Here is a 23,740-nt window from a genome sequence, read left to right as displayed (position 1 = left end):
GGTTGTCATAATTTGGCTATTGTAAATAATGCTGCCATAAAAATCAGGGTCCATGTATCCCTTTGAATTAGTGTTTTTGTATTCTTTGGGTAAATACCCAGTAGTACGATTGCTGAATTGCAGGGTAGTTCTGTTTTTAACTTTCTGAGGACCCTCCATACTGTTTTCCAGAGTGGCTGCACCAGCTTGCATTCCCACCAACAGTGCATGAGGGTTCCCCTTTTGCCACATCCTCGCCAACATCTGTTGTTTTTTGTGTTGTTGATTTTAGCCATTCTGATTTGTGTGAGGTGGTATCTCATCATGGTTGTGATTTGCATTTCTGTGATGATAAACGATATTAGGCATCTCTTCATGGGTCTGTTGGCTATCTGTATGTCTTCTTTGGAAAAATGTCTATTCATGTCTTCTCATTTTTTAATCAGATTACTCATTTTTTTGGGATTGATGAATGGAAAAAGAAGATGTGGTATACATATACAATGGAATATTACTCAGCCATAAAAAAGAATGGAATCTTGCTATGTGCAATGACATGAATAGAGTGTATTATGCTAAGTGAAATAAGATGGTCAGAGAAAGACACTAATACCATATGATTTCACTCATATGTGGAATTTAAGAAAAAAAAAATGAGCAAAGGGGGAAAAAGGGAAAGAGACAAACTAAGAAATAGACTCAGCTATAGAGAACAAAATGATGGCTACCAGAAAGGAGGTGGGTGGCGGGATGGGTTAAAGAGGGGATAGGGATTAAGGAATACATTTGTTGGGGCGCCTGGGTGGCTCAGTGGTTAAGCGTCTGCCTTCGGCTCAGGTCATGATCCCAGGGTCCTGGGATCGAGCCCCACATCGGGCTCCCTGCTCGGTGGGAAGCCTGCTTCTCCCTCTCCCACTCCCCCTGCTTGTGTTCCCTCTCTCGCTGTGTCTCTCTGTCAAATAAATAAATAAAATCTTAAAAAAAAAAAAAAAAAGGAATACATTTGTTGTGAGGAGCACCAGTAGATTTAAGAAGTGTTGAATTACCATATTGTACCCCTGAAACTAATATACTGTGTTACCTAATTGGAATTTAAATGAAAACCTTAAAAAAGTAAACAATCCAATAAAAGTGGCCAAAATATAAACCGGAATGAAATGCTATATACACAGCAATATGGATCAGTCTCAAATGCATTAAGCTAAGATGTCAGGCTAATAATGTTACAAAATATTCATTTCTATGACATTCTGGAAAAGGTAAAATCATAAGAACAGGAAATAGCAGAGTATAAGACAATGTTCTGGAATGAAGGAACTGTTCTGTATCATGATTGTGGTGGTGGTTACACATCCATGTGCCTAAACTTGAAAATACCAAAAGCAGTGAATTTTACTCTATGTAAATTTTTAAAAAAAATCTGTGGAACTCCTATAGGACCCCAGGCACGTTGCTGAACAGCAGAGAGATGAGAGTAAAAGGGGCAACCTCATCATTTTCCATGTAGTGTTTAAAACCCTGATGAGGTAAAATTGAGGGCATGTATATAATAAAATGACTATATTTTATGGTTTTAATAATTATGAGCCAAGATTAACTGTGAGAAAGGATGATGAGAGAGTAATTAACTACTTACACAGGAATACTATCCAAGAATAGGTACAAAAAAGACTGCAAAGCACTGGCAAAGTGTCTAGTTAAAGATAAAGAGAAATAATCTATAGCCAGATCTACAAAGATCCACATCCCCCACTCCTCCAAGAGCAACTGGAGTTGTACAAAAAACAGGTTAGGGTGGATCCAAGCTTAAAAAGGATACAGATTAACATTCTCATTTCCACTTCAAGCGCCCTGATTCTGGAGTTACTTGTTCTACAAAGCTACTTACTGCAGTATGTCCTATACAAAGACCACTGAAGAGATCCATCAAGAAAACTAACCTTCTGGTCAAAAGGAAAAAACTCACTGTCTTGCTCAGATCCCAGCTGCCTTGGCCTAGTTCTGGGCAATCTTGAAATAGAGGAGAATGAGCTAATTTCTTTGTTGGTGCTTCTCTCCAAATTATTCCAAGTAACTTTATTTCCATTTTTGTAGGAAAGTGGTGATGTATATTCTCCAGGAGTTTTAACAAGCCGCACATTTACTGATTTTCCATTTATTTCTATCCCATTCATTTCTTTCACGGCCATCTTTGCATCAATGTTTTTTTTAAAAGCAAGGGATGCATATCTAACATATAAAAAGCAGAAAACCAAAAGGTTGTTAATGACTAAATTGCCTCAAACTTCACATTGTAACTACTGGATACATACATATCTTTTACAAGAATAGCTGCCCTTAAAAAAAAAAAAGTTAATATACTTACCTTGGGATTAGGAAGAATATTCATTTAGAATAACTAAATAAAAAGAAATTAGGGGAGCCTGGTGGCTCAGTTGGTTAAGCATCTGATTTTGGCTCAGGTCATGATCTCAGGGTCCTGGGATCGAGCCCTGCATGGGGTTCCCTGCTCAGTAAGGAGCCTGCTTCTCTTTCTCCCTCTGCCCCCCCACCCCACTCCTGTTCTCTCTAAAATAAATGTAAAAATCCTAATAAAAAAAAAAAAAAAAGGAAATCAGGGGTGCCTGGGTGGCTCAGTGGGTGAAGCGTCTGCCTTCGGCTCAGGTCATGATCCCAGGGTTCTGGGATCAAGACCCATGTCGCATTGGGCTCCTTATTCAGTGGGGGGCCTGCTTCACCCTCTCTCTGCTGCTCCCCTTGCTTGTACTCTCTCCGTCAAATAAATAAATACAATCTTTAAAAAAGAAACAAAGATGGGAAGTAAAAGACAGCATTTCTTATGAGTTCTCTATTAATTTTATATTAAAATTTAATGTATAACATTTGAAAAGTTGCTCTATGACAGAGTAACACAGATTAGTAATCTTAGGACAATTGGTTATCTATTCTAAAAAAATTAAAATTAATCTCTATACACAAAACATAACCTCAAGGTGGATCAAAGTCTTAAATGTGAAAGGCTAATTTTAAAAACATTTGGCAGAGTATGTAAGATAATGTCCATAGGACCCTGTCGTAGAAAAATAAGAGGACCAAAAAAGAAGTTGGAAAATCTAACCAGAATTTTAACCATCTGATTGAGAAAGTGAGGCAAAAGTCATCCTTCGGAAATCACCAGCCCTAGATGTGTCAATGGAAGGACATACACCAAATCTGAAAAGGAGTTGTTTTCAAAAGACAGAACTATGGCTATATTGTTATAAGTTTCTCTGTTTTTCTTTTAAAATGTGTTTTCTAAATTTCCACACAGAATGTATAATACTTCAAGTAATAAAAAAACAAATTTTTTTTTAAAAAGGATTACAAATACTAAAAGAATATTTCACATCAAATAATACTTCCAGGATCACAAAACTACTTTAATGTAGTGGAATGTATTAACAACACATCAACAGGCCAAATTTAAAAAGCCCATGATCTTAAGTGACTCCATTTAAACAACTATTTTTTTTTTTTTTTTTTTTTTTTTTGAGAGAGAGCTCAAGGTGGGGGGAAGGGGCAGAGGGATAGAGAGAATCTTAAGCAGGCTCCATGTCCAGTGCAGAGCCTGACACAGGCTTGATCTCACAACCCTGAGATCATGACCTGAGACAAAATCAAGAGTTGGATGCCCAACCAACCGAGCCACCCAAGCACCCGTATTGGATCCTTTCTTAATTGATAAAGACTTTTACATCTGAAATAAACAGCTATCCTCATTAGTGATAAAATAATTAAGGCATTTCCATTAAGCTATCACCATTTTATTTTTTTTATAAAGATATTATTTATTTATTTATTTGACAGAGAGAGAGCACAAGTAGGCAGAGTGGCAGACAGAGGGACAGGGAGAAGCAGGCTCTCTGCTGAACAGGGAGCCCGATGCGGGGCTCAATCCCAGGACCCTGGGATCATGACCTGAGCCGAAGGCAGCTGCTTAACCGACTGAGCCACCCAGGCGCCCCAAGCTATCACCATTTTATTTGATAATTTTGAATATTCCTACAATGTCACAAAACAGAAAGTAGCATGATAAATATTGGAAATGACTGTATGTACATGATAAACATAAAAGCATCAACTAAGGGCACCTGGGTGGCTCAGTTGGTTAAGCGACTGCCTTCAGCTCAGGTCATGATCCCAGGGTCCTGGGATCGAGTCCCTCATCGGGCTCCTGGCTCAGCGGGGAGCCTGCTTCTCCCTCTGACCCTCTCCCCTCTAATGCTGTTTCTCTCCTGCTCACTCTCTAATAAATAAATAGATAATCTTTAAAAAAAAAAAAAAAGCATCAACTAAAAGGTAACTAAAATTAAAAATAATAAAACTAAGTACAATTTTCTGCGTGCCTATTATATGCTAGGCTATATTCCTATTGCTTTACTTATTAATAATTGTCTCATAGCAATGCGATGAAGGTATTATTATTATCCCATTTACAGATGAAGCACCTGAGGTATGGAAAGGTTAAATAACTTGCCCAAATTTATTCAGCAAGCTACTGATGCAACTGGGAACAGAGCCCAAGACATAAGCCATCTAGCGATAGAGCCCATTCTCTTAACTAAGGCACTCTACTGCCCCTATGAAATGGTAATGAAACAGGATTAAGTGCACAAAAATCAATAAGCCATTAATGGCAAATTAAAAAGTGTAATGGAAGATTTGATTAGAACAGCACCATTAGTGATGTATCCCTCTGGCTGGGAAAGCTCTGCAGAAATGGCCCCTGACTTGACTGCCACTGCGCTTGGTGTCCACCACACAACCCCTGGCACACAGCACACACCCAGCACATGCACCTTACTGAATTTGGGAAACCTACCTATAATTAGTAGAAGAATCATAAATTGAAATTTCGGAAACTTGGTATTTCTGGAAATGAGACCTTAAATCAGCCTGAAAGAAAAATAAAAGTTTGTGAAAGGTAGAAAAAATAAAAAATAATCAAAATATGAACAATTAATAGATTTTAAAATGAAACTCAGAAAATAAGTCCTGGCATACCTCAGATACTGAAGGGCACAGACCACCAACATGTATCAAATAACCTTTATCTTTTCGTAAAGGTTCAATATTCTTCATTTCTGCTTGTAGAGAAACATAATATGTGACTATTATTTTGATATTTTAAAAGAAATGTGAAAAAATTTTTTATTATCATAAAGCTTATTACAGAGTTATTACTGAATATCAGCATTGGTCTGAAGACCAAGAGCCTAGAGCACAGTTTTAAGATTTTAGGGCCTTAATCATATCATCTTCAGGGATTGGATTGTAGCTCAAAAATGGGTCAATAACATCTCGTCAGGATAATCAATTACATCACAATTAAGAAAGGTGTCTTTCAGTTGTCTTTGGTTCAAAGACGTGCTATCTAGGAAGCTGGATGTGCAGAGGACCCTAACTGCCCCCATGTTAATCCTGGCTAGGGCTTATGTATATTCCTGTGCTCGGGAACCACCACACCAACAAAGCCTTGAAATCAGAAAAATATCAATAGCAGGTATATAGCCTGTTAATGGTAATGGCACAACAGAAAAAAGGGCGGGGTACAAACAACTTGATTTACATAGCACTTTTTGGGAACCACAAATAGTAGGATTACAGATACAGTTTTTTTCCATTCTCAGAATGCATTTTCATGGTCTCCATTTTGAAGAGAACTTGCTCTGAAATCAAGAAGGATTCACTGAATTGAGATTCTTTCAGTTTACTGTCAAAACCAATACCAGGCACATAGGTAGTACACAATAAATATCTGGTGCATGAGTTCTTAGAGTAGTTTTAATTTATTTGTTTTATATTTTTATAATAATGGAATGGTTGTAAGTTTTAGTTTTTTCACTCAATAATAATAGCCCCACCCCTCCTGAGTGCCCCTCACACTGCAGGCAGGACGCCCAGCACTTCACCCCACGAATCGAGTTCAGTGGTGGTGCGGCAAAGCAGGCAGACTCCGTCATCTCTAGGCAATAATAACCCAACCTTCTTCATTAACTTGCTTCCTTTAGCTTGCTTAATCTCTTCGGTTTATAATGTACCGTCATAGAGAAGACAGTGAAACTATTTGTCTGTATACTTCTACACTGGGGTGTGGAGGGAGCAAGAAGCTACAGTGAATAGGCATTAGGAGACATATGTTCGACTCATCCCCTTTACCTTGCACTAGGTTCAATACAACAGGACTACTAACTACCCCATGGGCAGAACACTGTATGTGGCACTGGAGACAGGTAGTGAACAAACAATAAAAAAAAATCCAACCTCACTGAGCTAATATGTGATGTGGGAAGGCAGTCCATAGATCAAGTAAGGTAAGTACACAGTATGTGCTAAGTGATATGGACAAAAATAATGCAAGGAAAAAAAGTAGTTACGATAAAGCTAGATGATAAAATGTCATTTATTTTAAACTGTATATGTGTATGAAATACAGGCATAAAAATGCATAAATGAATGGTAATAGTGGTTACTGCAGACTGGAGAACCTTCAGGTAATTTAAATTTTCTTATATTTTGTTTAAAAATCTTTTTTTAAAAAGATTTTATTTATTTGACACAGAGAGAGAGAGAGAGAGAGCGCACAAGCAGGGGGAGAGGCAGAGGGAGAAGCAGGCTCTCCGCTGAGCAGGGAGCCTGATGTGGGACTTGATCCCAGGACTCCAGGATCATGACCTGAGCTGAAGGCAGATGCTTCACCGAAAGAGCCACCAGATGTCCCTGTTTAAAAATTTTAATAAGCATTATTTATGCAAGCAAAAAAGCCCAATAAAACCATTGCTCTTACATCAAATAAAAATCCATGGAAGCATACAGAAATAAAATAAAGGAAGGTAGTATATATTTAGAAATGATAGAAGGGCAATGATCACAGATACTAGAGGAAATTCCAACTATTATAAGCAATTAAAGACTATGAAAGGTGAAAACTTTAATAATTTGGTATTTCAGGAAAGTAAGGGAAAGAGGACTATTTGGATCCCTCATGCCAATTTGACAGATCTGCTGAGGGTTCAGAGGAAGAGAGTGTCCAGGAGGAGCACTGGTGTTGGCCCAGAATGGCAGGAAGGACTCAGACCTCTACTGCTAACTAAATCTGGGATTTAAGCTTTTAGTAGTTTTCTGAAAGAAATGAACATTTTAAACTGATTTACTCTCTAGAAAAACTGACCTCTAAATGTCCAATTTCTCATTTTTTATAATTATAAAGGAAAGCCACAAACAATAAAATATTAAAACAGTTTAGTTCTCAGAAAAACACAGAAGATGGTTACAAAACGAGCTAGAGTAGGATTTCTTAGTAAATTGTTAAGAACCAACCTTGTGGAAACTTTGGATCCCCTTTGTCTTTTTCTATTTGATTTTCTTGTATTCCTGACAAGTCAACTCCTGTCAGGTTTTCTTTAGCATCAAACCAGTCTTCACTTATTTCTCGATAATTTTTGCAGTCTGAGAAATTGAACAGAAGTAGCTATGAATTATGTATAATGTTAAACTCTGAGAAATTATCTAAAAAGCTTCTCAGAATAAATCAGCATGAGGACAATTACTAGTTTTATGTAAAAATAAATATCAGCAAAATATAAACTAAGCATAAAGATCCTTTCAGAAAAGTTTTTTTGCTAGCCCCTGAATAAAAAATACTATTCTGAGTGATCTGCTTCCCAGTTTTCTTTTAACTAACACTGATTCCTAGCTTATTAAAAGTTCCGGTTTTTAAATTATCCTTTATTGAAGAAGAGACACATTTTTATACACAGAATAATAGTAAACATCTTTAAAAAGGGATTAACCAGTTTCATTAAAAATTGAATTAATGATCTTTCCGGAATGATTATCTCTTCTCACAGAGGACAAAATTAAAACAGTACAATTTACATAGATACAAACTGGACAGAAGAAAGAATTTTCAGATTGGAAAACATGAACCAGAAGAAAGAATCTGTATTATTATTTGACATTATCAAATATATTAAGTAACCTTACAGATGTTACATAGATGTAATAAGAACATAATTAATGTTCATAATCAGAATGATGCCAGTCAATTAAAAATGTTGATTTTGATTTAATGAATGGGCACTAGGAGTATTTTAAACTTTGCTACTTGTTTTTGGGCAATGACACAGGACTACATCTGCACACTGACCTTTGTCCTCCAGTTTCAGCTGACTTAAGTCTACATCTACGTCACCATTTTTTAAACCATCTTCCTTGGGTGGTGCGTCCTGCTTAGGATGACTGCTGTCAGACTGTAAGGACATCTGAGGATTAAAATAATAAAAACAACAATAAATACGGACTAACCGCTACTGCACTGTTATTATGTGGCAGGCACTCTTCACTAACATTGTTCAGTCCTCATGACAATGAAGGCAATGAAAGCAAAACCATTTTCCATAGGTGAGCAAACTGAAAGTAAGTAACTTGCTGCTTTATGTTGGTCACACTTAACAAGAAAAAGGATTTGAACTCACCTGTGTATAGTGACTGCCAAAACTACCATTATTTAGCAAAGTGTGGCACACATACACACAAGGAGTACTTGAGATGATTTTCAGAAGTGTTCTATTTTCCACATTAACAATTAACAGTAATACATTTAATGTAATGTGTGCTTATATATACCTTTTATTTATAAAAAGTGGCATTTCTTTCCCATATTTAATAGTTACTTTTTTTTTTTTTAAAGATTTTATTTATTTATTTGAGAGAGAGAGAATGAGAGACAGAGAGCACGAGAGGGAAGAGGGTCAGAGGGAGAAGCAGACCCCCAGCTGAGCAGGGAGCCCGATGTGGGACTCGATCCCGGGACTCCAGGATCATGACCTGAGCCGAAGGCAGTCGCTTAATCAACTGAGCCACCCAGGCGCCCAATAGTTACTTTTTACACATAAATTTATTTAGAAAGGAGAATCATTTAAGGGCGCCTGGATGGCTCAATCAGGTGAGCGTCTGATTCCTGATTTCGGCTCAGTCATGATCTCAGGGTCATGGGATGCGGAACCCCATGTCGGGCTCCAAGCTCAGCAGGGAGACTGCTTGAGATTCTCTTTCTCCCTCTCCCCCTCCCCATCCTCCGCTCGTGTGCACTCTCTCTAAAATAGATGAATAATCTTAAAAAAAAAAAAAAGAAATCATTTAAAAATACAAAGCAAGTAAGATTATAGGTAATACATGGCTATGGGAAAATGTGAAGATGGTACATGAGTAGCTGAAATTTAGCAACACTACCCTCCACTGTACTGGTTTTCACACATAACCTGTTAATTTAATGAGACAGGTATTAAAATTTCATCCTAACTTATAATAGGTATTGTCTTATAGTCCAAACTAAGATTATATAAAAATTGTTGTATCTGTATCTTGTATTTTTAAAAATAATTTATTGTGGGGCGCCTGGGTGGCTCAGTCGTTAAGCGTCTGCCTTCGGCTCAGGTCATGATCCCAGGGTCCTGGGATCGAGCCCCGCATCGGGCTCCCTGCTCTGTGGAGAGCCTGCTTCTCCCTCTGCCTGCCACTCCCCCTGCTTGTGTTCTCTCTCTCTTTTTTTTTTTTAATTTTTATTTTTTAAAGATTTTATTTATTTATTTGACAGAGAGAGACACAGCGAGAGAGGGAACACAAGCAGGGGGAGTGGGAGAGGGAGAAGCAGGCCTCCCGCTGAGCAGGGAGCCCGATGCGGGGCTTGATCCCAGGACCCTGGGATCATGACCTGAACCAAAGGCAGACGCTTAACGACTGAGCCACCCAGGCACCACTTGTGTTCCCTCTCTTGCTGTGTCTCTCTCTGTCAAATAAATAAATAAAATCTTAAAAAAAAATTTATTGTTCTCCCCAAATAAGTTTATATCATTGTTACCATTACAATGATGAAAAAAAAATCCTCCAGAACATTACATACCATTAAATGAATGTGTTTTAGCAAATTATATAAGAAATGTGAGGATATAAAAATCTGGTTTTAGATGTTAAAACGGAGATTTTTTTTAATCAAGTAGAACAATGGAATACATAATTTGCTAAGGTAATTTACTTTTAATCATTTGTTAATAGGAAAGTATATAACTCAATAAACTATTTTACTTTTGGCTCCGTAATGCATCTTATTATTTAAGACTACCCAAATAGTATAACCTCAGGGTGAAGACCAAAATCCGAAAACAGCAACAAAGTTCAGCTTTCCTACGGCACTGCCTCACTTCACAAGGAATAGAGCCTGTGTTTCTATCCCGCTTCACACTCTGCAGAGTGCCCTTACACAGACTGTTACCGGACACACAATTCCTTAGGGGACAAGAGAGATCAAGAACACCTGTGAAAGGCATTTAAAAACTCATTTTGTCATTTCAATAAAAAAGGAATTAAGCTTTTGCTTTGTCTAAAATGAATGAAGTATTACTTTACCTCATGAGATGCAGATAACATTTTACTAGTTCTAAGCACACTGCGTGTCGGTGGCCACCAGTCAGGGTTGCCTTAGACAGTTCAGGATCGGAACTACTGTCATGGTGAGTCATTAACGTCACTGCCTTCCATCCTCAGCCGTCTCCTGGTTTGTTACTGAACAGACACCACTGACATCTATTTGATCAGGACACTATGTTCCTTCTAATCAGTTCTACCCCTCAGGTAGTAGTACACAAAGCCAGCTGAGTGGAAAAAAAGGTGAGAATGGGGCGCCTGGGTGGCTCAGTTGGTTAGGCGACTGCCTTCAGCTCAGGTCATGATCCTGGAGTCCCAGGATCGAGTCTCGCATCGGGCTCCCTGCTCGGCGGGGAGTCTGCTTCTCCCTCTGACCCTCCCCCCCCCCCCATGTGCTCTCTCTCTCATTCTCTCTCTCAAATAAATAAATAAATAAAATCTTTAAAAAAAAAAAAAGAAAAAAAAGGTGAGAGCTTCTGAAAGCCATAAAATCACAGATTTACGCCAATGAACTAGTTTTTAAAAGTCTCACTTGAGAGAGTGTCTTTTTTAGGCTTGAAGAGACGTCGACATCACGTGTACTTTGATTATCTACTTCAGGATCTGCTTCTGAAAAGCTAAACAGACAAGCATTTCATTAAATAGCTTATCAATGTTCTGAAAAAGGACCAACAGAAAACTTAAAGTTAACCGACTTTAGCAATTTTTAAGATCTAATGCATTCTACATTAGATGAAACCATAACTTACACATGTGATTCTTCTTTCATTAGCTGGAAAGAGAGAAAAGGGAAGAAAAGTCTTTTAGTTTAAAATGTATGCAGAGTAAAATTTTAGAGAGTAAAATTTAAATCAGTACAGAGTTGTGTTGAATAAATAAAGTAACTCTGTAAAATTTTAGAGAGTAAAATTTTAATTATAAAACATACATACATACCGTGGAAGCAAACGTAGAGAAGGTCGATAATAATTTTGATTCCACGGACAGCGGGGGCATATCTTCCAGAGGCATGCCCTTGTTTATTTTTTCTTTCAAGCTCTCATATCTAACCTTTAAGTCTCCCAAAACAGACAGTAGTGCTGATCCTAATTCCTTCTTAGTAGAATTACTTGATAAGTTTCTGTTCAAAAGTCAAATTTACAAAACTCCTTAGGCACAAGTCATCCATTTAACACTATTATATTATATGCTGAGTTCCAACTCTACCAGATCTTTACAGACTTTTTCTTTTAAATATCTAGTAAAAGAAAACCAAAGAAGATGTTTTTCTAGGGGTAGCAGAAGCAGCCCTCAGTATATAAGCTAGAGAGAAGGTGGCAGGATGTCATGCAAACTGTGCTACTGACTTCAGCCATACCTGGGACTTTATAAACATCCAGTCTATTGTTTCACTGGATTCGCCACCCTGACATACCCTGCTGCCTCCCCATGAAGTTAAAATGTACGACTTTTTAAAGTCCATCACCCCTAGGCCAGCTAACAAACCCAGTTACAATCTACTCCTCACTTTGCCTTTCAAAAATAAAAATTAAAGAAATTTTCTGGTATAAATTTAAAGCTTATAATGACTTTCTAGGAAGATACAGATTTAAAATGAACAATCACCTATTTAACCCTGGCCTGTTTTCCACTATGAGTTTGTAAATATCAGTGCAGTGGCGGTGACACATCTGATAGTGAACATTTAAAAGGTGCAGCTCTGCTTTGATGGCTCTCTGCATGATTTTCTGACAGCACTTTGATGGCAAACTCTTCGCCGGCTCCTGAGAAAGCTGACATTCCCTTTAAAATAAAAGACTGGATTAGGCAAGATTCCAAATATTTTTCCCTGTTAATGACATGCCTCTCAAAGAGATTTTAAATTTCTTAAAATTTTCTGTCCAGTTTAAATCAATTTCTACTAAGATGGAAAGGCTGTAGGAAACATTACATCCTCAGAAAATAAGGATGTCAAGTCAAAGTAAATATATACTTTCTAGAAGTCAAGGAAGTAAAAAAGTTTCCAATTCATACTTTCTTTTACCAAAAAAGGATTCTGAAGTACAGAATCAACTTTATTTATCCACAATCAATAGATTTTCAACCTAAATCAAGCTTTGGCCAACGTTTTTTAAAGTTATAAGCATTCTGGATGGAAATGGTTCTTAAATGTATTATCTCTCTCTCTCTCTTTTTAAAAGATTTTATTTATTTATTTATTTGAGGGAGAGCGAGCAAGCACCAGATTAAACTCATTAGGAGAATGAAGAATGAGTGAAGGAAAAAGTAAATGAACTCAGAGCATGAAAACGAATTTGGCTTCTCAGAGACCTGCCCTTTCCTCTCTGAACCCCCACCCCAGGTTCTCCACAGATGCAGAGTAAATTACACAATGAATTAAAATCAAGATTAAAATACTCCAGTGAAAGCAGCTATTTACTACTTCAAATATGTGAAGTTTTCCATAGGTGCTATTTTGTTTTGGTCTAGAGAGGGATCAAACGAAGGAAAATGGAATAATTAAATCAGTATAGATTTGTGTTGAATAAATAAAGAGAAGATGCCATGAGTTTCTGAAGGAATTATTGAGATAGAATCTTAATAAGTGAAAAGCTTTAAAGTTATACATTATCCTAATATTTATTTATTTGAAGGCAAATGGCTGAAATAGATGATCTCTTAAAGTCCCTTTTAGCTATTATCCCATATGGTTAAACACCCTCCAAAAAAAGCAAATTACTGTTTTGATTTTTCCCCATGTATATCTGCAGGTTGATACATCTGATTTACCTTTCAGGATGTTTCTTTAAGTCTGTGATAGCAGATGTTTTTCTTAATTCCAGGGGATCCTGGAAAACATGGTTTAAAATAAAATTAGAAATAGATCACAAACAACATATGTTGTATCTGGAGTTCCAAGCTGGTAAGATGTAAAATTCCAATTTCTAATTGACTTGGTGGCAACAGCTGCCACCAAAGAAGGACAGAGTTTGGCAGCAATCTATTCACCTTTCTCCTCATTCAGCATTTCCTCACAAAAGCCTTAGGGACCCCTGTTATAATTCAACAAACCATTTATTTCATCATACACAGCCTCTATGTAAGGTCAAATAAAATTTTATCATTAATCATATTGGCTTTACCTTATTTAGGAAATTTCCATTAGGTTTTGAACTGTCAACTGAGAGAGATTTTCCCAATGATCCTTCTGTCGCAGCCCCTGGTGCATCGTCATCATCCTGACTGCATGACCAATCTGTATTACAAGCCACGCTTCTCTGTTTCTCACTGGGCCATTCACCAGGCCGTTTTTTGTTCATCATTGTTATCTCTGTATTGCTTGAAGTAGATGCTACAGAAGATCTTGCACTTGTTGCCCTGCTGGTTGTGAAACAAGCCCTAAAATCAGTGCTAACGTCCACTGTCTGATTAACTGTGACTGTCCCGTTTGCTGCATCTGTCACTAATTTGGGACCTGTTCCTTCTATATTGTGAAAGCAAGTTTTACTTGTCGTACTGCCATCAGCAACCTTCAGGGAGGTATCTTCTACTGCCTGACTGTCTTTGACTGCAATCCTCGGGAGAGTAACAGAAAAATCTAAGGCCGGATTCGGAGTATTCTGTAGGCTTTTATAATGTGAATATCCACAGGCAGAAATTACTGAATCATCAAAAATAGAGGTCCAGGATGTTTGACAATCTTTACAGGGTTGGAGTAACATCTGTAAAGATTTGTCTTGTTGTGATGTGCTAGGATTTTCAAGGTGGTGCGACTTTTTGTTCTCAACGATTGCATTCCCACAAAAATCTTTACTTTCAATTATTTGACCTTTCATTTTGCCAGTATACATTTTAGTTTTTAATGCTTTCTGAGGGATCAAGAAACCACTCTTAGACTGAGATTCCTGGTTCTCAAGCGGACTACTCCCTAGTACAATTTCATCAAAGACTGTGTGGTACATTAAACTCATCTCTTGTTCCTTACACATTTCATGCTTTGGTTCATGATATTCTCTTAACACAACAGAATTCTGAAACTTGGAGACACGAGGTGCATCTTCTTGTCCATAAACATCAGTTGAATCTAAAGAGATGCTACAATTACTTTCCAATTTAACATGATTACCTTCTAGATTGCTAGCACATTCAACTTCATAACCTGAATTTCTCAATCTAACAACTTCCAGATTAGGTATGTTCAATGTTTTCATTTGGTCAAAAGATAAATGGGTACTTATGTATTCTTGCTCTTCTGCACTGTGATATTCCTGCTGTGAATCTTCATCTATATCATGCTTTTGTGCATCTTCAGCAGTTTCTTTATAATCATCATCTGAAATCTTATAGGTTCTTTCCAAGCCAGTAATTTTATTACCTTGATATTCCAAAATATCAAAAAACACCCCTTCTCTTTTCTGCATTTCAGAATCTATTTCTGAATTTAAACGAATGAGACTTTCATTCTTTAGTTTTGACTCTGAATAATGTATAGAGTAGGTTTCATTCAAGAAAGCACAGTCAATGCTGTCCTCAAACTCGCTAGACTGAGAGAGCATGCTCTCCCTGTTAGGATCTGGACTCCCGGTACAAGATAGCTCCAATAAATCCATTCGGTCAGTACTGCTGACTTCTTTGTCATTAGCTCTTTGTTCTAGTGCCAAGGAATCCCAGTCATCATCAAGAAAAGCCAATTTGGCTTTGTTACAACCACTGGAAGATAATAACAAATCTTCTTTCTTGGGATTAGAAGGCGCATCTGATTTAAAAAAAAGAAGAAGAAAATGTTGGCATCATTAACAATACAGAAGCTAAACACCAGAAAAACCTTAGATATGATCTGATCAAAGCTCTTCCCAATATAGGAATAATTTTTACATTACCCATGACAAATAACCCTTATGGTTGCTGCTCTGCACTAAATTTTATTCCCCTCGAAACTCATGTCTGTCGAAGCCTTAACTCCCAGTGTGACAACTGGAGCTGGGGCCTTTGGGAGGTAATCAGGGCTAGATAAGGTCACGAGGATGGGGCCTTCAGGATGGGATAAGTGCCTCAAGATGGGATAAATGCTAGAGAGCTTGCTCTTTCTTTCCACCATGTGAAGACACTGTAAGAAGGTAGCCATCCACAAGCCAGGAAGAGAGCCCTTACCAGAACCTGACCACACTGGCACCCTAATTTGGACTTCTAGCCTCCAGAACTGTGAAAAAATAAATATATGTTGTTTAAACCACCCAGTCTATGGTATTTTGTTATGGTAGCCCCAGCTGACTGAGATAATAGCCAAGATTCGTCTTGAATTCTTTCAATGGCAAGGTGTTTACTATTTATAAGGCAGTCACTCTATAATCTTTGGGTGCCTCCTAACGACAGCCTCAGGCGTTGCAGAAACAAAGGGAAGAAGACATTGGCACTGCACCCAAACACTTTCGGCTTTCCTAAGGGTCACAGATAAGAAAAGGACACTTACATGTAATACAGTGACAGAGTTGTGTTAACGAGCAGGAAAATGCTTGAGAAAAAAGAAGTAAACTTCAGAGGAAACTTTACATTTAAAAAGTGTTTTGAAACAAAGCAGTTATTTTAGGCAAATCAAACAGCATGCACACAGAAAGTTAGCTACATGAAAGAACATGGCATTTTCAGGAAATTGTAAGCCACTTTGGAATAAAACACCTCTACAGAAATGACAGGAGCTATGAACAGAAAGAGGCCTTTTATAATGTGCTAAGATGTATGGCTCTTATTCTAAGGCAACAGACAACTACTGAAAGCTTCTTAAAAGGGTAATCATGAGAATAGAGTAAGTTTAGATGACCCTGGCAATGGTGAGAATAAAGGCTTGAAGGGGAGACTGAGGCAGAGAGACTACGTACAGAAGAGGGATGAGAAGATGGGACTGGTATAAAAGCGCCATACTGACAAGACTTGGTGGTTGATTAGGAATGGGAGATGAGGGAGAGATAATGGCTTTGGAAATTTTTTGGATTAAGAAGATAATCAGAACCACGTTTTATATCAAGATCCAGTACACACACACACACACACGTATGTAAGTGAAACAAAAATCCAACAAAACAGTAACTACTCTATGTCCAATGTATTTTGGTATTTTCTGGTGTGTTTAATTTATTTTAAAAGAGCTGATCGCAATCAGCTAAATTGATTTCATGACTACCAACTGGTTACCACCTGCTTGGACATCACTCTGAGATAATGCTAAGGTATACAACTTGATATTACAGTTGAATGGGAATATTTGGAGCTAAAGGGATAGAGGCACTTTATAAAGAGGAACAGAGAGAAAGCAAGGTAGGGGAGGGAGGAGATAATGAGGGGTCAGTTCCAAGCAAGTGGAGTTTGAGCTCAGTGATAAAACACCCACATGTGAATATCTGACAAACTATTATAAATATGGGGTTGGAGCAAAGGCTAGAAGTGTCAGCTTCACTTTTAAATTTATCTGTTTTTCTTAGGGATTTGTATAAGAGTTAGTTATGTATTCTGGATACTAATTCTTTGTTTTTCATATTTATAATATGAGAGACTTTTTCCTAGTTTATTGCTTATCTTTTAACTTCCTATAAAATCTTATACTATATGTTTTTTAGATTAGTTAAATGGATCAGTCTTTTCTTCCCTGACTTCTGGGTTTTGTCTTTCTGGCCTTCTCTACCACAGGACTATAAAAGTATTCTTTTATATTTTATTCTAATATTTTGTGTGTGTGTGTGTATTAAAACCACATATATTCATAAGCACAAAAATTTAGTCATCTTGCTTTTTATGCTCTTGTTATTTCTTATTTTCTCATCTACCATTACCACAGATAAAGAAATTTCTGATTTGGGTGAAGACAAAACATCTACAACTTGGGCAGCAGAGGCCAACCTGCCCACCCTCCACTTACCACCCTGAAGGCCTGGCTGAATAGAAACCCTCTCTTCTGGCTCACCTTTTCTTTCCTAAATCTTCCATTTACCCAAGAGGTCCTGTGAAGGCTGCCCATATTCACCAGAAATCACCTGAGTGAGTTTGCTAAATTAAAAACATGCTGAATCTTACCACCTTACTAGGAGGAAGGCTTAAAAAGTAGCAACGCTGGACGGGGAACTAACTCGCCGAATTACAGTTAGTACTTCTCGCCACCCAGAATAAAGCCAACTGGCCTGGCCCCTCACCTTTCTGGATGTTTCCTCCATTATAGTGGGAGCCTTTACCAGAAGCTATCTCCACCACTGCAGTAGCCTGCATCTCTCAAGGATGTGCACTCTAGAAGAGGGATAAATACCAAACTATTATTAGACTTGGCATTATATTTTAAAAACTATTAGAAAATCAAGAATTTAACAAAATGGCAATTATAATCAGAGATTCTAATATAAGAGGGCTGATAAAACTGGCAGAACATTTGAATAACTTTTGTAAAAGTATGAACTGACAGCTAAGTCATAGATTATATTATTCAAACAGACATGGCACATTCTTTTAACATTTCCAAGGAACATTAAAGGATAATATATTAGGCTACCAAAAAAGTCTTAATCCAAAAAATAGAGTATTGAAGGCTACAGTGTGACCCACTGATATCAAACCTGGATCAAAATGTTTCAAAACAAATTATAGACCTATTAAAGCCCAATGGAACAGTATATCCATATCCGTACAATGGAGTATCTTTCAGCAACAAAAGGAACAAACTGAGGCGTATAATCTCATGGAGTAATCTCAAAAACATTATGCTGAATGAAAGAAGTTGGACAAGAGATCACGTATTGATGATTCCATTTACATGCAATGTATAGGGGCGCCTGGGTGGCTCAGTTGTTAAGTATCTGCCTTCGGCTCAGGTCATGATCCCAGGGTCCTGGGATCGAGCCCCACATCGGGCTCCCTGCTCAGCGGGAAGCCTGCTTCTCTCTCTCCCACTCCCCCTGCTGTGTTCCCTCTCTCACTGTGTCTCTCTCTGTCAAATAAATAAATAAAATTTTAAAAAAATGCAATGTATAGAAAAAGCCAATTTATAGAGACAGAAAGTAGAATAATGGTTGCCTCAGGTAGGGGATGGGAAGAGGGTTTAACTGTAAATGGGGATAAGGGATCTTATTGGAGGGATTAAAATGTTCTAAAGCTGATTTATGGTATGATGGTTGCACCACTTGGTAAAGTTACTAAGACTGAACTGTACATTTGAAAGGAGTAAAATATACCTCAATAAAGCTGTTTTTAAAAAGTCACTGACAAGGACTCTTTGAATCCAGCTGCCACATGCGGAAGTCCAAGCTAGTCACTTAGAGGAAAGTCAAGGCACCCCAATGGGTACATGAGTGACCCCAGAGGAGACCAGCAGAAGAAATGTCCAGCCAACACACATAACCATTTTGGGCCTTCTGGTTCCTAGTTATCTTCACTGTCTATACGTCTAAAAAGCTAAGGTATCGTCAATGGAATTCTGGTGACCAGGTATTACAAAGGTTCCTGAGGAGTTTGGGAAAAAAAAAAACCCAAAACTGATTTTGTTCTAATTCTCAATGAACTATTTCAATTAATGACCCTGAACAAATCATCTAAGTTCATTTGCCCTGGGCTACAATGACAAGACATTACAGCTGACCTTTGAACACACAGGGGTTAGAGGCGCCAAGCCCCCATGTGTAACTCTGACTTCCTCAAAACTTAACAATAGCCTGCTATTGATTGGAAGCCTTACCAATAACCTAAACAGTGATGAACACATATTTTGTATTGTATGTATTATATATAGTATTCTCACAATAAAATAAGCTAGAGAAAAAAACGTTAAGAATTTCATACGGGGGGGCTGCACAACTCTTGATTTTGGCTCAGGTCATGATCTCAGGGTCATGAGATTGAGCACCGCGTTGGGCTCCACGCTGGGAATGGAGCCTGCTTACGATTCTCTCTCTCTCTCTCTCCCTCTACCCCTCTTTCCCCTTGCTCGCTCTCTCTAAAATAAAAGGGAGGGGCACCTGGGTGGCTCAGTCGATTGGGCATCTACCTTTGGCTCGGGTAGTAGTCTCAGGGTCCTGGGATTGGGCTTCGTGTCAGGCTCCCTGCTTGGCAGGGAGTCTGCTTCTCCCTCTCCCTCTGCCCCTCCCCACCGCTCGTGCTCTCACTCTCTCTCTCAAATGAATAAATAAAATCTTTCCAAAAAATTAAAAATTAAAAAAAATTAAAAACAAAGAAATTTTGTAAGGAATATACATTTATAGTACAGCACCATATTGAAAAAATCTGCATGTAAGTAGAGCCGCGCAGTTCAAACCCATGTTGTTCAAGGGTCAACTGTATAAAGCAGAGAGCTTACTTCATGGAGACAGCCTGTCTGGCTTTAAATCCTGACTTAGCTACTTAATAAACGGTACAAACTTCAACAACTGAAAACCAATTAATGACAATGAGAGCACAGAGTTCCAAAATATATAGGACCTGGCCAAAGTTATAACCACAAGAAGACACAGCTTTAGATGCTTGTTATTAATTCTAACTAAATAAGCTAATAAGACGTCAACTCAAGAATCAAGAAAAGAGCTAAAGTACTTATATCAAAAAAGAATTAGTTAATACAAAAGCAGAAGTGACCAATTTGAAAAGAGTAAAAGTGATAACTAAAACTAAAAGCTATTCTTTGAAAAAATAGATAAATATCAGACAAATCTGAGAGGACTGAAACACAAGTTAGCAATGAGAAAATAAGCATTTTAGTAAGAGGTTTCTAAAAAGAACTTATAAAAACTGAGATTGCTATATATACTTCTGATGGATAAACGAAAATTTAACCAAAACAGGCAATTTTCTAGGAAAATAGTTTTCAAAAAACTTACAGAAAAAGCTAAACAGAGAACCAATCATAGAAAAAAATTGAAAAGGCCATCAAAGATCTATCCTATATCAATTCCTATCAAGCCTACTAAATTCTTATTTGATCTGTGTAAGCAGGGAAGTTCTAGGTCAAGTGAACGAAACTAACCTGAACCATAAAAATAGAGTTCCGATCCCTCAATTAATCCCAAGACCTATGCCAGTTTGTAGACCCAGAACCCCCTGAATGAAGGGGAGGCTGGGTCCTCTTGGGGAAGGACCCTAAACATACACTACTAAAAATTAAAACTATTAATCTTTCTCCTAGCCTTTCTCAAAAGCTTAGCCTTTTACCAAACTAACTGTATAACTGGGGAAAAGGAAATAATCAGACTACTGGCTCTGAAGTGGCACTGATTTTAGGAGACCCAAAATGTCACTGTGGTCCAGCCCGCCAATCCGAGTACGGACTTATAGAGGTCAGATGATCAATGCAATTTTAGCTCACGTCTATTTTGCTGTGGGTCCACTGGGTCCCTGAACCCATCCTGTGGTTATTTCCACAGTTTCAGAATGCATCATTGTAAGAGACATAACAGATTAACAGATGGCAGAATCCTCACAATAGTTCCCTGACCTGTTGAGTGAGGGCTATTACGGTGGGAAAAGCCAAAAGGAAGGCATTAGAATCACCTCTACCTAGAAAAATAGTAAATCAAAGTAGTATCATATCCCTGAAGGGATTGCAGAGATTAGTGCCATCACCCAGGACTTGAAAGAGGCAAGGGCTGTGATTCGCACATCCCCATTCAGCTCTCATATTTGACCTGGGCAGAAGAGAGATGCACCTTGGAGAGGACAGTGGATGACCACAACCTTAACTAGGTGGCGACTCCAACCGCAGCTGCTCAACCAAATGTGGTTTCATTACCTGAGCAACCGAACATCCCACGGTAGCTGGTGTGCAGCTATCGATTGGCAGATGTGTTCCAGGTAGGAAGCCAGGCTACCACAGGGCTCCTATTGTATGTTTTCTTTCCTTCAGAAGTGACAGTCCTGTACTGCCTATGGCCCAGTGTCTGGACACAGTTGTTTCATACACGAGGCCTAGTTTTCAAGTTGTTTTGTGGCAACATGATAAGTCCAATTTCTGTTACTACATAATTATGGCCAGAATCTTCCATATGCTTGACAGTATGTTTTCCGACTACAGTATAATTACGAATAATAAAAAGGGTAACTTCCCCAATTTTTTTTGGGGGGGGGGAGAAGTGGGGGAGGAGCAGAGCAGGAGGGACAAAGAGATCCCAAGCAGGCTCCACGCCCAGCACAGGGCTCGATCTCACAACCCTGAGAACATGACTTGAGCTGAAATCAAGAGTTGGACATTTAACCAACTGAGCCACCCTGGCGCCCCATACTTTCCAAATATTTAGAAATTAAACAAAACACTTGTAAATCATTCATGGGTAAAAAAACATGTCACAATGGAAATTTAAAAAATATTTTGAACTAAATGATTATAAAAATACAACATATCAAAATTTGTAGTGCTTAGAGAGAAATGTATAGCTTTAAGAGCTTATACTAGAAAAGAAAAAAGGTTTAAGATCAGCGATTTGTCTTAAGAAACTAGAAAAATTAAAACAAATTAAGCCCAAAGTGGGATGGAAAGAATGAGATGTAAATAAAACAAAAGTAAATGAATAGATAAAAATGAACACATCCAAATTTTTGAAGATTAATAAAACTTATAAACCCTTCACAGAACACTTAAGAAAAAGAGCAAACACAAATTGCCAATATCATGAATAAAGGAGACATTACTATAGGAATTTACATACATTAAAATAATAGAGGATATAATGATCAACATTATCTGATAAATTCTACAACTAAGGCACAACCTTCCAAAATGGATACAAGAAGAAATAAATAATCTGGATAGTCCCATATCTCTTAAGAAAACTAAACCTATAATTAAAAATTTTCCCTCAAAGAAAATTCCAAATGCAGATGGTTTCACTGATGAATTCTATCCATCAACTAAGGTAGAAATAAAGTCAGAATTCACTTTTAACCAAAGTTTTTAGAAAGGTGAGGAAGAGGGAAGACTTCCCAATATGTTTTATAGATCCAGCATAATCTTGATACCCAAATCTGAGGATATTGCAAGAAAAAAATAAAATGACAGCTCTCATGCACATAGATTCATATATCCTAAAATAATTTTTTGCAAAGCAAATCCAGCAACCTATAAAAGCAGTTATTGACCACAGTAAGAGAATAAAGGAGAAAAATCACAGGATCATCTTAAGAGATGCAGAAAAAGAATTTGATAACATTTGTTAAAACTCAGAACCTATTCATTGTAAAAGCTCTTAGCAAACAAAAAACAGTAAGGAGGGCGCCTGGGTGGCTCAGGCGGTTAAGCGTCTGGCTTCGGCTCAGGTCATGATCCCAGCGTCCTAGAATTGAGTCCCACATTGGGCTCCTTGCTCAGTGTGGAGCCTGCTTCTCCCTCTCCCACTCCCCTTGCTTGTGCTCTCTCTCTGTCAAATAAATAAATAAAATCTTAAAAACAAAAACAAAAAACCAGTAAGGACTTTCCTCAATCTAATAATGGGTATCTACAGAAAACCCAAAAGAAAAAAAATTGTATGGCTAACATATTTGATAGTAAAAATTGAATAATTTCTGTCAAAAACAAGACATTTGTTCTCTTACCATTTATTTCATGTACTAGAGGTCCTAGGCAGTACAATAAATAAAGGCCTATAGATTGGAGGGAAAAAAAAGTAAAACTGTTTTTATTCACAAATCATATAATGTACAGAGAAAAAACAAAGAGATATAGAAAGAAACTACTACAACTAATAAGTAATTTAGCAAAGTTGAAAAATACAAGGTTAAGTGCATTTCCATCCTCTAGTAACAAACATTCGGAAAATGAAAATTTTAGAAGAGTATCATTTCAAAAGCATCAAAAAAACATTAAAAACTTGGTGTTTAAATGAAATGAGAGATGTATAAGAATTTTATGTTGAAAACTACAAAACACTAAGAGAAATTAAGGCAGAACTAAATAAAAGGAGAGATATATACCATGTTCATGGATCAAAAGACTCAATATTGTTAAGATCTGTTCTCTACAAATTCAGCTACAGATTGACCACAACTTCAGTCAAAACTGCAGAATGATTTTTTTTGGTAGAAGTTGACAATTTCATTAGAAACTTACATGGAAATGTGATAAACCTAGAATAGCCAAAACAATTTAGAAGAAAGTTAAATGACATATATTTCAAGACTTATTTATAAGGTTACCGTATTTGCAGTGTAATATTTAGACTAACAGATTAAGGAACAAATTATAGAGTCTAGAAAGAAAGCCACTTGATTTTTGAGAAAGGTACTAATTCAATTCAATGTGGAAAGGAAGATCTAAAGCATATTCAATATGGTGCCGACACAGCTAGATTTCTGAAAGGGAGAA

General features: G+C 37.5%; 1 protein-coding gene across 1 annotated transcript; it reads right to left on the bottom strand.

The window, feature by feature from the left end:
* Positions 1–2,010: 2,010 nt before the first annotated feature.
* On the bottom strand, positions 2,011–22,993 carry RBM44 (RNA binding motif protein 44). Its single transcript, XM_054505924.2, has 11 exons — positions 22,972–22,993; positions 17,604–17,694; positions 13,566–15,178; positions 13,213–13,271; positions 12,049–12,225; positions 11,380–11,563; positions 11,193–11,215; positions 10,976–11,060; positions 8,168–8,282; positions 7,339–7,467; positions 2,011–2,208 (listed from the first exon to the last, which is right to left on the bottom strand). The coding sequence occupies exons 2-11, from the start codon at positions 17,674–17,676 to the stop codon at positions 2,159–2,161; spliced, it is 2,508 nt and encodes an 835-aa protein (XP_054361899.1). The 5' UTR covers positions 17,677–17,694; positions 22,972–22,993; the 3' UTR covers positions 2,011–2,158.
* Between the last annotated feature and the right edge of the window lie 747 nt (positions 22,994–23,740).

This window comes from Mirounga angustirostris, unplaced genomic scaffold (assembly GCF_029215605.1).
Source record: "Mirounga angustirostris isolate CCGP_5_RB_7025 unplaced genomic scaffold, mMirAng1.0.hap1 SCAF_3, whole genome shotgun sequence".
Lineage (NCBI taxonomy): Eukaryota > Metazoa > Chordata > Mammalia > Carnivora > Phocidae > Mirounga > Mirounga angustirostris.
Note: the sequence above shows the minus strand (reverse complement) of the source record. Positions and strands in the feature narration are given on the sequence as shown.